The following is a 13,957-nucleotide window of genomic DNA, read 5'->3' on the forward strand; positions in this document are numbered from 1 at the left end:
ACAGCTTCTTTGTACGTTCTTTTTGTTTAAAACAGCAGGGAAAGGAAATGCTCAAGCCGTGTCATGGCTAGAAGATTTTTCCTTTTTTCCTTTTTTTTTTTTTTAATGTAATGTCGAATTTCCTCAGTGAGGATAAAAGCGTGAACAGTTCTGTGGCCTGTGTTTGTTTTACTGGGCTTTGTTTGTTTGTTTCCCTGGAAAGACAAGTGCACACATGCGCTAACACATACATCTTGTCTGCCATACCTTTACCTATCCAGTGTATTTTTCACCATTTCTAGGAAGGCTGAGAGCATAGAGAATTATAAAATAAGAGACCATAAAGAAGAAGCCATTTCTTGCAACATCATTTCCTGGGAATGCTTCTTACTAGGGAAGTAGGAGACCTGTTCTTGTACCACACAATAATGGAAATGAAAGACAATTTCAAGTTTCTCTCACTAATGTTTGGGTTATCCCCTTGCTAAACATGCACTATTTAAAATAGGAATGCTACTCATATTTTTACAGTCAACACTAAAATACAGATGAATGTTCCAGTACTACTAAGTTTCCTGGATTAAGGCAGGATTGCATAAACAAATAAATTTTTCTTTCCTGACATAGATACTATTAAACTAATTTATATTGAGATTAAAGTCATTTTCACAATTAAAAAACATTTGGGGCTACTTGGCATTTTCCTTTTCTAATTTTAACAGCAAAAAATTTCAGAAATTTCTATTGATTTTGGATAATAATAAATAATCTTTACAGTTACCAGAGGAATATTGACATAGAAAAAAAAATCTTTAAAAAGTATGAAAATAAGAATTTACCAAAGAACCTTTTAGGGATTTTGTTTTGGTGTGATTTCTGTTTTAATTTGCATTTAGTCTTTATATTCTGAGAACTCTTATCATTATAAAACATTTTCACTGGCACGATTTTGTGTAACTTTGAAATAGAGAAGGAAAAAAATGTTCTGCTGTAACAATAATTCTCATTCCCTAGCATCATTCTTTCTAATTAATTACTCACACATTTTAGGGTAAGAAATTTCTTTCTTTACCTGCTCTCATCACCTCAAAAGTGTAGTAGACACACATTCAAAAAGGAATCTGCTGTCTTTTTATAAGATAGATTTATCCAAACTACTTTTTCCAAACACAGGAACATGATGAAGCAATTCTGGGTTTGGTTGGTTTTGCTGGAGTTCATTTGTTTACTTGCTTGTTTTAATAGCTGTGGTTATCTTTTAGCCTTTTCTATTTCCCTCTGCAGCAGACAACTTTGTTCAAAACTCTTCAGCCTTCTTTTATGAAACCATAAACTTACTGATAGAATCTATTCTATAACTCAGGCAACAGCCTGGTTTGGAATTGTGACTCCAGCATTTAGGGATGTATCGTAGTGCATTTGATTTTTATTCTTCCCTAACATGAGGCCCTCTTGGCTTTCCTGCTTGGTCACCTTCTGATAAGCACCACCAGCCAACCTTCTATTTGATTCCTACATTTCAGCTGGAGTCTTCCACAGGACAGTGATCCATTCATTAGCACCTGTGTGACACCCCCCGTCACATCAGCCTGTTACACTTAAAAAAACCCCCATGAAAAACCCAAAAAAACCCCTCAAAACAACAACAAACCCCCCAAAAACAAAACTAAAAAACCAACAAACCTCACCCTCTAAACTCCTGAGGATAAAGTTTTATTACTTGAAAGTGTTCTTAAAATACAACACACACAGCTGCTTGCAAAATACTGCTGTATTATGAAATACCTCTCTGATAAAGTCTTACTGCCAGGCATTTCAGAGCCTTTAAACTAGATGAATTTTATAAGGATGGTAAGAAACTCCTATTCTTCCCATTTAAAAATCCCAGTTACAGACCTTTGAAAACATATAATGACTGCATGCACGCACGCATACACACACATAATAATTGTAATTCAGTCCTCACATCATGGAATCCATATTGAATTCACTTTTCATTTTATTTCTGTGTAGAGTGCACTCGTGCTGCTGCTGCTGCTGCTGCTGTGAGGTGAACTCAAACTCTGCATGCACCTGCCTAAACAACCACAAAAAACAGCAAGGACTGGCCTGGAATTGCTGCAGTATCTGTTACAGCTTTCAAGCATTGGATGCAGAGCTGAGGTGATACTTCTGTTCTGGAAGTATTTCTGTGTTATATTGGCCTACACTGAGAATACCAAAGGAGCCTGAGAGTGACAGATGTTGGCAACTCCTCCATTTTCCTTTGGTGTCTGTATATTTACTACTCTTAGACTCTTAAATGCATCCCTCCTGGAAGTGAACTAGTCCATATCCATGTAGTGATCTTAATTTTTTCCAAACATGTTCTTTTTCCCTAAAAACAAAACCACAACAACCTGTCAGGTGAGTCTGCCTGGGAGAACTGATGGGAAGTTCAAAACTGGCCGAAATAAAGAGAATAACGTTCAATTTCAGCATCCAACAGAGTAATTCATTTAGAAAAAAGGAGGGGAAGATAACCTTCCTTAATGTTCTGTTTCACAACATAACTAACTTGAATTGCAGCTGGCCCTGTCTGTTGCTTAGAAGTATTTCAATCTCTGTGTGACAAAGATTTTGACAGAGATAGCTGACTGCAGCAAATCATTCAGAAATTCTGAAGTGCTACTTATCATTGCATTGGTGCAGTGGAGATCTTAACTGTTTTCCATATATTATCAGTAGTTGGAATTAATTCAGGAAATGTTCAGACCTCAGCACGCTGAATTGGCATCTAAAACACACAGAGATTTCTATTTGACTTTTGGTTGTTCCTGAAAAGCTGTGTCTCAGAAACACTTTTTTGTTTTGTTCATGTGTTTTTTGTGTGTGCTTTTTTTGGTCATGCCTCTCACATCATGCCTTCAGCTCTAGAGCCTTATGTTCATTACAGCATTGGCACACTGTCCTAAAATCCATGGGACCATATGGAACACTTACAGAAAAGTATATCATGTGCCCTCTGGATCAATTACTTTCCTACTGATGGCATCACAAGTGGAAGCTCTTACAGGCCAGAATTTTGTATGGCTTCACAGACCCATCCTGATGGATCAGTGCTGTGCTTGGAATAGCATAATAAATGAAAATCCGTATGCAGAGAGAAAGGGGATACCCATAAATACATCAAATACTCCTGGCACTAGATCTTCAGAAATAGAGAGTGATGAGCAAGAATAAAGTGTTGAGACAGAAGCAATAAGGACACAGAGGATATATAATCAGTTTTTTTTAACACCTTAACTACAATTAACCTCCACATGAGAACAGATGACAGCACAGCAGGGCACAGACTTGGCTGATGTGTAAAGACAAAAGTGATGAAGCCCATTAAAAAAGCATCTTTATGTTAACAGACTAAAACTTCGCAGTGCTTAAGGGTAAAAGAACATAAAGGATGGGGGAATTGAACATTGTCCATACATGTAAACTGGATAAAGCACCAGAGGTGACCCAGATGAGAGAGATGAGAAGGGAGCAGTGTTGGAGCAGGGCCATGCTGCCCTTATCATGTCCTTTGCCACCCCAGTGTGCCTGCAGGTGTGGGTTTTGTGACTCTGACACGTCACTCTCAGAGCAGGCTTGGGCTGAGGCTGAAGTGCCCAGCACCATGGATGGCCTGGAAGAGAAAGGGGTGGGGAAAGCAGGGCTGGGGCAGTGCCAGGCTCACCCTGGCCTGGTTTGTGTGGCACCAGTGCCCCTGGGGCTCTGGACTTAGGGGCTCTTTGAACCTGGAGCCAAACCAAAAAGCACCTTTAGACTGAGATGCAGGGCACCATGGGTGGGACAGATGACAGCAGTATGGAGTGAGCAAGGTTGGGGCATGTCCTTTGCCACTCCAGTATCCCTGGAGCTGCAGGATTTGTTTCTCTGATCCCTATCAGTCATTACAGACTGGGGCTGAGTCCCCCAGCCAGATGGGCTTACCCTGTGTTATGTACAAACAGGTTTAATTCAAACTCAGTTTGCATTGGTTTGATACATTAATGTTCCTTTAGTTTGTTTTCTTTTTATTACTAAACCTTGGTATTGCCATAGCAGCTTCACTGAGAACAGAGCTTTTCATCTTGTATTGCTTCATAGTCTTTTACAGGAAACTTCCATTAACTGCATTCTGCATCCTCTCATGATGTATTAAGTAGTTTAGCAATAGTGGCTGGAGTGGTTGTAGCATTAGGCCACAAGAGCTGACCAAAAGAAAAGGTTTTGTTAAAAGCTCATGCTGCAACAGTCCCCAAAGCAGAATGAAAAAGGTAAGGAAGGACCAAGGAAACAACTCCAAGAATTGAGGTAATGTCCGAAGAAAAAAAAAAAACACCCCAAAACCAAAACAACAACAACAAAAAAAACCCCACCAAACAACAACAACAACAACAAAAACCAAAACCAAACCAAAAAACACCCCAAAAAACCAAAGAAAGAGAACAGACAACTGACCAGAAGCAACTGATGGGCTTGGGAATTGAGTGCTGGGTGCCCTGTGTGGGATTAAAGGTAAATTTTTGGTGTAGTGGTCACTCTTCAGAGCTACCCAATTCAAGCTGTAACCTGAGAACTAATCAAAGACAAATTGGAAACCTTCCCTAATGAGTGCATTAGTCAGCAGGATCCTGGGGTCAGACCCAGTGTAATTAATTCCATAATAGGAGTAGCTGACAAAGTACTTTCTAATATATAATATGAAATTTTTATAAATGTCCATAGTGTTGTGACCATGTTGCTTGCACATCCACAGTCTGACCCTGGGCTGGTGCCCAGGCTGAAGGTAGAATGTGACCTGGAAGTGGGAGAGGAGAGAAAGGCAGTGATGCAGCAGGGCAGTGCTGGCCAGGCCTGTAGAGCTGTGGGTGGCCAAGTTCAAACTTGACTTTGGTGGAATCAACAGGTGATTCAGATTGTGAAGAAGCCCACAAGAGGGACTTGCAGCTTGAAAACATTGCATGTTTAGGACCTGTCTTGCTCACATCCAGCTTTGCCTGGGCAGCATTCTTTTATCTCAGGCTCCCCTGCAAAAAGCAAAGAAATGCAGAAGAACCTCCACTTTTATTCCCACTTGGACTTAGGGAATCTTGCACTACATCACCTGTCTAGATGCCACCCATTTGTTGTGTATTACACCCCAAAACTACTTCAGGCTCAGGCATTATAATTTAGAGTTTATATGAGCCCTGAGAAAATAAAGAGCACGGCACATCTTTCTGTCTCAGCTGATGAAGTGTTTAGTGGTTTTTTTACCATTCGAGCATGCAACTCTCTCTGAATGAATCCAAATAATACTTAATTTAGTAAAACAGTTTGAGGTCTTCAAAAGACAAGAGGAAAAAAGAGAAGAGATGAAGGCAAACAAAACCTGTTCTCACTGCTCAAAAATAATTTGTTTCTTGAACATGAAAAAAAAACCAAAACCAAAAACCCAAAACCCCCATCATTTCTGATGCTACATTTTGTTGAAATGCAATTACTCTGACCAATGGCTTGTGTAAGACATCAAAAATCTTCTAAATAAACTGTTAGAAAAAGCAATTTTACTTGATTTAATTTTTTTTCTTATAAGCATATGCAAACAGGTCCAGTTAAACATATCATTGGCCATAGCAGAAAATGAAATGAGTTAACTTACACTACATCTCATTTCTGCAGTCCCAGCGGTAATCTACTGGAATAAAAAAATCTATTTGGAAAAACACAAGTCATATGTCAATGAACAAATCTGGGGGGATGGATGAATAAATCACAGCAGAGACGTCTGAATTCCCAAAGCACTGCTCCCGATGCCTTCCCCCCTCCCTTTTAACCCTCCGAGGTTCAGAAACAGAAAATGGCTGAAAGTGAGAAAAACAGAGGAAAGAAAATGGTGTCGAGGCTCTTGATTGGTCAGATTTTGCTGCAGAGTCCAAGTTTCTCACACAGAGAAGGAAATATTCCTAAAATGAAGTTTTTATCAGCAGTTAAGACTAAACTGAGCCTTGCAATCTTAGGCTTTCTGGGAGAAATGTTTCCTCTAAGCATTTCTCAGTGGCTCCTTATTTCCTGGTTTAAACGAAGGCTGTGTCTAACTCAATCCAGCAGCTTCGTAAAGCCACCGGTACTCATTTGTAGCATCAAAACACCAAAGGGACATAATTTCCAATAATTCAATGGAACAGCAGGCTCCCCAGATTACCTAAATCTACCTGTAGCATTAATATAGATAAAGGTGCCGTAAAGTCTGAAATAATTTCAGAAATGTACATTTTTCAGGCAACTACACATCTATTGACTAGGAGAGCAGGGGTGTGTGTGTGACTGAATTTACAGTCAGGGAGAAATCCGTGTTCTAGGTAGGTTCACAAATATCACTGAACACGACAAATAGGGAAGAGCCTCCATTTAGAAATTATTCTAGACTTGCTAAGTTTTCAAGCACAGATGCTTCTTGGAAAACACTTGGTCTGCGGTAACTTCAAGAAACCTTTTTGGGAGCCGCAATAAGGACAGAAAAGATGGATGCAGCCAAAAATCTCCAACCATTAAAGATGTCACACGTGTGGTCCTAGACAAGACATTAGCAAGGAGCACGCACACGACTTGGGAAAAGGACTCTGAAAACATCCTCGCATCCACCTTGTATCCCACCCACCTCCCCACTTTTGGAAATATTGTATCTCGGGAATAAACTGTAGCGCTTGAACTGGGCTGAAAATGCCCGCGGGACGTCGCTCACGACCAGGAGTGATTGAGCACTGAGGAAAGCACTGATGGAGAGTCCTTCCAGGGAAGGCGGGAAATGAGTTTTTGCTCTTTCAGAAACAAAGCGAGTCCCACAGGCCCTCCCAACAACAAAACAAAAATAAGCGCGGGGGTGGGGGGGGGCGAGATACAATATTGCTGCTGAAAAACGGTGAGGGTAAATGGGGGACATAAAAGCGGCACATTTACAATATACAGGACACGTATAGAGTGCATTTAACCTCCCCAGTCGGGAAAGCAGGATTCTATATAAGTTCCCCTCTTGGCAAATTCGAAATGATTTCAAGACATGCCAAAAGATAAAATCCACTTATCTTCTATGCGGGTATCTTCCCATTACGAACAGTAAAGACGGCTTTCTATGTGCTGAAATGACGCTCAAAAAACCACATAGAGAGCAGTTTTTAACCCCAAACGAAAAATTTGGTTTAGCAAAATCTCTTTAGAACTAACTGCATAACAGTTTTGCAGAACTCAGTATCTGACTCCTACCAGATACGATTTATGCATTGCTTTGTACTTACTTGACAAGTAAGATCCTCTTGCAAGATCCTCTCGACTATAACCGACCCAAAAAACATCACTTCTTACGCAAAATTAGGATTTTACAGCTCCTTAATGACGTTGTGGTGGCTCTTAAAAGAGCCTTTGGGTTTTCGATGGTCTGAATCCCGTCTGCCGGCAGCTCAGGCGCGCTCTCCGCGGATGCGTCGGGCCAGCTGGATGTCCTTGGGCATGATGGTGACGCGCTTGGCGTGGATGGCGCACAGGTTGGTGTCCTCGAAGAGCCCCACCAGGTAGGCCTCGCTGGCCTCCTGCAGCGCCATGACGGCCGAGCTCTGGAAGCGCAGGTCGGTCTTGAAGTCCTGCGCGATCTCGCGCACCAGCCGCTGGAAGGGCAGCTTGCGGATCAGCAGCTCCGTGGACTTCTGGTAGCGCCGGATCTCGCGCAGCGCCACCGTGCCGGGCCGGTAGCGGTGCGGCTTCTTGACGCCGCCCGTGGCCGGCGCGCTCTTGCGGGCAGCCTTGGTGGCCAGCTGCTTGCGGGGCGCCTTGCCGCCCGTCGACTTCCGCGCCGTCTGCTTCGTGCGCGCCATCGCTGCACGCCGAGGATCCCGAACCGCGCAGGGAGCGGACACTGAGCGGGCAGCAGCCACTGGGGCCACTATTTATGGACAGCAGCGCTCTGTGATTGGCCAGCGCGCAGAGCCGGGCTGCCATTGGACAAACGCCGAGTTTGAAAATCCCGCGCGGGGCGGGCGGCAGGCGGGAGCCGCCATCGCCGCCGCTCCCCGTCCCCCCCTCCCTGCCCCGGAGCAGCCGCGCTCCCTTCTCTCTTCTCCCTCAGCTCCGCCCTGCCGAGCGGGACTGGCGGCGGCCCGGAGCGCTCGCGCAGCTGCAGCCCGCAGCAGACGTGGAGTTTTTACTCTGTCTCTGCGGTGGGTTTCTCGCAGCCTCTGCCCGGGACCTTCTGGATTTAAGCCCCTTCTAAAAGGCGTTTACCCAAATACAGCCTTCCTTGCGCATCCCGAGCTACCTAAGGTTCGTTAAAGCGCTCATCCTCGGTTTTCTATTTTTTTCCTTTTTTTTTTTTTCTTTCCCTCAAGTCTCTTATATTTCCTTCCTATTTCCTACTGTCTTGTCACTTACGGATTTCTTAATTCTGCCGCATTTCCACTGCACGGTGGCGTATTTTACTAATGTCTCAGACTTTAATAAAGTACACCACTTCCTTGTGAAATCTCTAGGACTAGTAAAGTTATGCTGTTCTCTATACCATTATGCACCTGCTGTGCCTGTCGCTATTGGTTTCAGTAAACACCGTCTTTAAATCATTACAGGCTAATCCCTAGTTTCCCGGTAAACAAGCCACTTTGGCTTATGGCCAAGTCACTCCAAAATGACATATTTAAAGGGGACAACAAACTGTCTTTGTGAATAACTAGTATGAATAAATAATCTGAAATTAAGAAAGAAACCTTTAATAGCTTTAAAACTCTTTAGGGGCTTAACATGCTTTTTATAGACCTGTGGGACCAACTGACAGAACAGAACAGACAAGACGACCCAAATCTTTTTAGATACCTAAACAGGATAAACATTTTTCCCTCATCTTCCGACAGCATGTTCTAACCCAGCGACTAAAACAGTACAAACACAACTCACCGATAAAAAACTGTGACCGACTCTTTTACTGAATATATGGGTGGCTCTGAAAAGAGCCTTTGGGTTGAGAGTGATGGTCCGAGGCGCCCTACTTGGAGCTGGTGTACTTGGTGACAGCCTTGGTGCCCTCGGACACGGCGTGCTTGGCCAGCTCGCCGGGCAGCAGCAGGCGCACGGCCGTCTGGATCTCCCGCGAGGTGATGGTGGAGCGCTTGTTGTAGTGCGCCAGACGCGAGGCCTCGCCCGCGATGCGCTCGAAGATGTCGTTGACGAAGGAGTTCATGATGCCCATGGCCTTGGACGAGATGCCCGTGTCGGGGTGCACCTGCTTCAGCACCTTGTAGACATAGATGGAGTAGCTCTCTTTCCTAGTCTTTCTACGCTTCTTGTCACCTTTCTTTTGAGTCTTGGTGACAGCTTTCTTAGAGCCTTTCTTGGGAGCGGGAGCGGATTTAGCTGGTTCCGGCATTTTACGGGTCTGTCTACACCTGGCAACCGCAGGAACGACGTAGGTACAAAAGCGGAGCCCCCCCCGTATTTATAGAAACGGTATGCAAATAAGATGACTCAACACTGTCCTTCGCTATTGGACAACTCGGCTCCGTGACGTCAAATACATTGCATCTTCCATTGGTCGACTTTCTCATCTGCATTCCCATTGGCTAAATTCACAATCCCTGTCTCCTCCAATCAGAAGTCCAAGCGACCCTCAGAAGGAAGGTATAAAAAGGCAGCGTTTAAGCTCTCTGTGCATTTACTCATTTTCGCGGCGTTTTTTTCCTCTGTTACGCAGCTTTTCCGCGAACTCGGCTTTTTTTTTTTTTATCCAGCTCCGTGAGCCATGTCCGGGCGCGGGAAGCAGGGCGGCAAGGCGCGGGCCAAGGCCAAGTCGCGCTCGTCGCGGGCCGGGCTGCAGTTCCCCGTGGGCCGCGTGCACCGGCTGCTGCGCAAGGGCAACTACGCGGAGCGCGTGGGCGCCGGCGCGCCGGTGTACCTGGCGGCCGTGCTGGAGTACCTGACGGCCGAGATCCTGGAGCTGGCGGGCAACGCGGCCCGCGACAACAAGAAGACGCGCATCATCCCCCGCCACCTGCAGCTCGCCATCCGCAACGACGAGGAGCTCAACAAGCTGCTGGGCAAGGTGACGATCGCGCAGGGCGGCGTGCTGCCCAACATCCAGGCCGTGCTGCTGCCCAAGAAGACTGACAGCCACAAGGCGAAAGCCAAGTAAATCTCATCTGACTAACAACCCAAAGGCTCTTTTCAGAGCCACCCACATCTTCCTCGAAAGAGCAGGAACGCTTGACCCCTGCAATACATGCTGTGTTAATATACCTGAAAACTTGGAATTTTAAGGGGTGGCGTCTAAATGTTATGTATCTGGGCTCTGCCTTCGTATTCTGTAGCTTTCTCTCTTTTTTCTTTATCCTAGAAGTTACTTATGTAAGCGTGAGTCAGTTAACCTTTTTGAAAAGAGTCAATAAAAGGTAGCGGTTGCCACGGATGAAATCGGTCACCGCTGTATGGTTTGAGAAGAGATACGGAGTCTGCAAGGCTGCGCTCGCTGCCTCCCAGCCGGTGGGTTCCGTGGGGGTGCAGCGCCGCTCCCCAGGGGCAGGAAGGGCGGGGCGGGTCCGGGGCCGCCGCGGCCAATGCGGGCGGAGCGCGGGGCTTTCAAACCGCGGGGAGCGGGGCCCTCCCCTGCCCTGGGCCGGGCTGGAAGGGGGGCTCCAGCGCCTCCTACGTAGGGATTCTGCCCCTTGCTGCTTTCTGTGCTTCTCTTTTCTCTTATTTGCAGCTTAAACCTTTCAGGCTTTAAGATAACCGTAAGTACTTTCCTGGGGCGCAGTCCAGGAGGGTTTCCAAAAGGTGGCATCAGGTATTTGGAATTAAGAATTCATTATTCTGATGATTGATGGTGACAGCTGCAAATTAGGCTTGCGTGTCATTTCGTGTAGGAAAGTCACATATGCCCAGGAAGGGAGTCATGATGTGCTAGTCTGGCCCTGAACTGCTGTTTTAATTCTTTCTCCTTCATCCTGACAGCATGAGTGGTGTTTAAAAGTGCTCTTGGCATTTTTCTGCAAAAGTTTCCTTTACTTCTAAATTATGTTCTCCTGGCTCCTGCTGCCTTTGCCTTCTCTGAGCTCTTAAGTACCACTTTTGGGGATTTGGTAGCCTTCGTTGTCTTTTTTGGGGCCCTTGGTTGCTGCGGCTGCCTAGGCCTGCTTGGCTGTGGGAGCCCCTGGCACCCCGAGAAGAGGGCACGGCCTTGGCGATGTGAAAGCTGTGGTCCTTGGAGCTGCCAGCCTCTGCATCGCTCTTCTCGGGGTGCCAGGGGCTGCTAAATCCCGGTAAGAGGCGAGGGATCGGGATTCGCAGGGAGGAGCTTCCGCGCCATTGGTGCCTCCGGGTGGCCGCGCTGCTGGGGTCGGCGGCAGCTCCTCTCTCCTCTGAACAGGGTAATTTTGGGGGTTTTACCTTTGTTTGGTTTTTTATAATTATTTTTAACTTTGTCCCCACTGTAAAGAACAAGGTGTTCCCTCTTTTGTTAGAAAAGGTGTAGATAAATGACGCTTTAGTTTGTTTTTTATTATGTTTTATGCAGCCCGAAGGGAGGGCAGGAATGCCGCGCCGGGAGCCTCCGAATGAGGCTGCTCAGGGGCTGGGGAAGGGGTTTTCTTTGTTCTTTGTTCTTTAAATCGTCCCTTGAGAAGTAAGGCGAGGAAAACTCTGCTTTTTTTTTTTTTTTTTTTTTTTTTTTCTTTCCCCTCGGTGTTGTGCCTCAGGAGGCGGAGGAGTGAGTCACTGGGGCGTTGTGTTAATGGAAAATGTTTTTCAGGCAGAGGGAGATAACGTGGGAGTGCCCGGCTGAAATCTTCCTTAGAAACAAGATAAGAATCGTGGGTCTGTTTCTAAGCGGTATATAATTCTTAAACAATTTTCAAAGGTTGAGTTATTTTCCTTTGTTGGTGTTTTTTTTGTTGTTGTTGTTATTGTTTTGGTGTGTTTTTTTTTTTATTTTTTAAAATTTTTTTGGTGGTTTTTTCCATGTTTGTTATTTTGATTTTTTTTTCCCAAAATAGACAGAAGACTTTTTTTTCCCCTCCTCTTTTTTTAAATCATCTCTGTTCTGCTGGAAGAAATTGCATTAGATATTAATAATCTACCATTCAGAGCTGGACTTTGACACAGCAGGAACTGCAGGACTTTATTGGTAACCATTCTGAAATTTGAGGCTAGAATTAGGCTAGAATTAAGTTTAAAACACTTCAGGATTTTTTTTTGCTTGTTTCACAATTGCAATTCTGCTCTATTTTGCATATTTGGCAAAATAAGCTTCCATTGGTGTACATTTAGTAGAGAAGGAAGAGATTACGTGGGCCTAGAGAAGGGAATTGATTTGTACAAGGTTCTGATTGGGCCATTTGAAAATCCTGAAACAGAGGCCTCCCGGGTTTCATTTTTGCCCTTGAACACAGGGTGTGAGGAGAGGGAGCATTTCTTTTCAAGAGCAATATTCATATTTCCTTCTTAGACACTTCAGTATTTATGTTTTGCTTCTCTTGGAAATTGCATGTTTTGGTTTTGTTTGGTTTATTTCTTATTTCCTCTCTCCCTCCCCCCCACTGATGTTTTCAAAATAATTAGAAAAATGTATTTTAATAGTTTTCAAATAAGATATGGGTAGGTTGTATTCTAGCATGAAGTGTTTGTTTTGTTTTTTTCTATCATGTTCCTCACTAGACAATTGTTAAGTCAGTATTGTAATCCATTAAGTTCACAATTTTCTAGCCATGTTTCCTCCTTGAGACAGCTCATGTAATGGGCTGGCTTTCCTTGTACAGAGATTTTAAAATATCATGGCATTCTCTATGCCACCAACAGGATTTTCATGATGGGTTTAAGTATATTTTTGTTAGTAGAGGAGATTTGATGAGTTCTGTATGCTAACTCCTCCTTTTCTTCAGCTAAATTATGCCTGGAATGTTTTCATACAATTGCTGCATATTTGAGTTTCTCCTGATCAATCATTCACAACTAATGTAGAAGGGCAATATGTTCTTCTGCCTCGGGTAACTGCTTGTTATAAATGCACACAATTTCTGTCTGCATACCACAGTTAAATGAAAGGCTATTTCAATATATAAAAGGTTTTTATATATTGAAGTAGAGGAGAGAAATGTATTATATGACCTCTTTGAGTATGGGACAAATGGGAGTTAAAAGTAGTGGTTTTTTTAAAAGCACAATATTTTATTTTATTGCAGATGTGGAATTTCCCTTCCCAAATATAGTTTCATCTATCCAGCCAACCTAAATTCTCAAAAAGGAGGAAGGCTTTGGATTTAAGAACAGTGCATCACAGATGCTTTTGATCATGAAATAAACAATTAATATCATATGACCCTAATTTACTTTTGAACTTTAGGTCCACACCAATATATCCTTATGCTGTAAAGTACTAACCATAACATAGGTAGGGCAATCACTCTGATTGCTTGCTCCCAAGTAAATGTTACTTAACTTGTAGCTATCCAATAGTTTCTTGTTTTTCCATAAAGCAGGGAGAGATAATGTGCAGGACAATACTAAAAAGAAATAAAAAAACCCAACAAAATGAAACTATGCTCAGTTGCATAAACATTTAAAAGGATGCTGAGAATAATATTTTAAAAATGTGATGCTATAAAAGAACATTTACTTTTTGGCTTTGTCTTAGTAACCATAGAGTGCCAGAAAAAGTCCTTGGATATTAATTTCCTTCCAAAAATCTTATTCACATTGTTTTGGTCTTGCTTTTTGTTGTTTGAGGCTTTTGTTGGTTTTAAATTTGTTTTATAAAAAGACTGTCAATGCTTGATTTTTGTCTAGAGACCTGACTGAGGACAGGGTAGGAATAGTGTTCCAACTCCCTTGATAGTAAGCAGTCTTCCAAAGTCTTAGTGGATGATCTGATTTTAATTTTTTGTTTGTTTGTTTGTTTCATGAGAATTTGCTTTAGGTGAGAAATTTTATCAATAATGTAGGCAAGCTAGAG

General features: G+C 43.6%; 3 protein-coding genes across 4 annotated transcripts in view; 1 reads left to right on the forward strand and 2 right to left on the reverse strand.

Moving 5' to 3' along the window:
* LOC118697662 (uncharacterized) overlaps positions 1-13,957 on the reverse strand; it is a 28,141-nt gene that overhangs the window by 1,050 nt on the left and 13,134 nt on the right. The window contains exons 2-4 of the mRNA XM_036400463.2: positions 12,296-12,301; positions 8,934-8,962; positions 7,497-7,849 (exon numbers count right to left, since the gene is read on the reverse strand). Of these exons, the coding sequence (XP_036256356.1) occupies positions 7,497-7,849; positions 8,934-8,962; positions 12,296-12,301 (388 nt within the window). The remainder of the gene's footprint in view (positions 1-7,496; positions 7,850-8,933; positions 8,963-12,295; positions 12,302-13,957) is intronic.
* On the forward strand, positions 8,141-10,451 carry LOC118697645 (histone H2A-IV). 2 transcript variants are annotated; one of them, XR_008508399.1, is made up of 2 exons: positions 8,141-8,292; positions 8,874-8,909. XR_008508399.1 is itself a non-coding variant. In XM_036400441.2 (2 exons), the coding sequence occupies exon 2, from the start codon at positions 9,758-9,760 to the stop codon at positions 10,145-10,147; it is 390 nt and encodes a 129-aa protein (XP_036256334.1). In that variant the 5' UTR covers positions 8,141-8,292; positions 9,747-9,757; the 3' UTR covers positions 10,148-10,451. The 2 variants fall into 2 exon arrangements, 1 of the variants encoding a protein (XP_036256334.1); XM_036400441.2 differs by lacking the exon at positions 8,874-8,909 and adding an exon at positions 9,747-10,451.
* LOC118697653 (histone H2B 8) lies at positions 8,920-9,409 on the reverse strand. Its single transcript, XM_036400450.1, has one exon. The coding sequence runs from the start codon at positions 9,383-9,385 to the stop codon at positions 9,005-9,007; it is 381 nt and encodes a 126-aa protein (XP_036256343.1). The 5' UTR covers positions 9,386-9,409; the 3' UTR covers positions 8,920-9,004.

This window comes from Molothrus ater, chromosome 5, assembly GCF_012460135.2.
Source record: "Molothrus ater isolate BHLD 08-10-18 breed brown headed cowbird chromosome 5, BPBGC_Mater_1.1, whole genome shotgun sequence".
Taxonomy (NCBI): Eukaryota; Metazoa; Chordata; class Aves; order Passeriformes; family Icteridae; genus Molothrus; species Molothrus ater.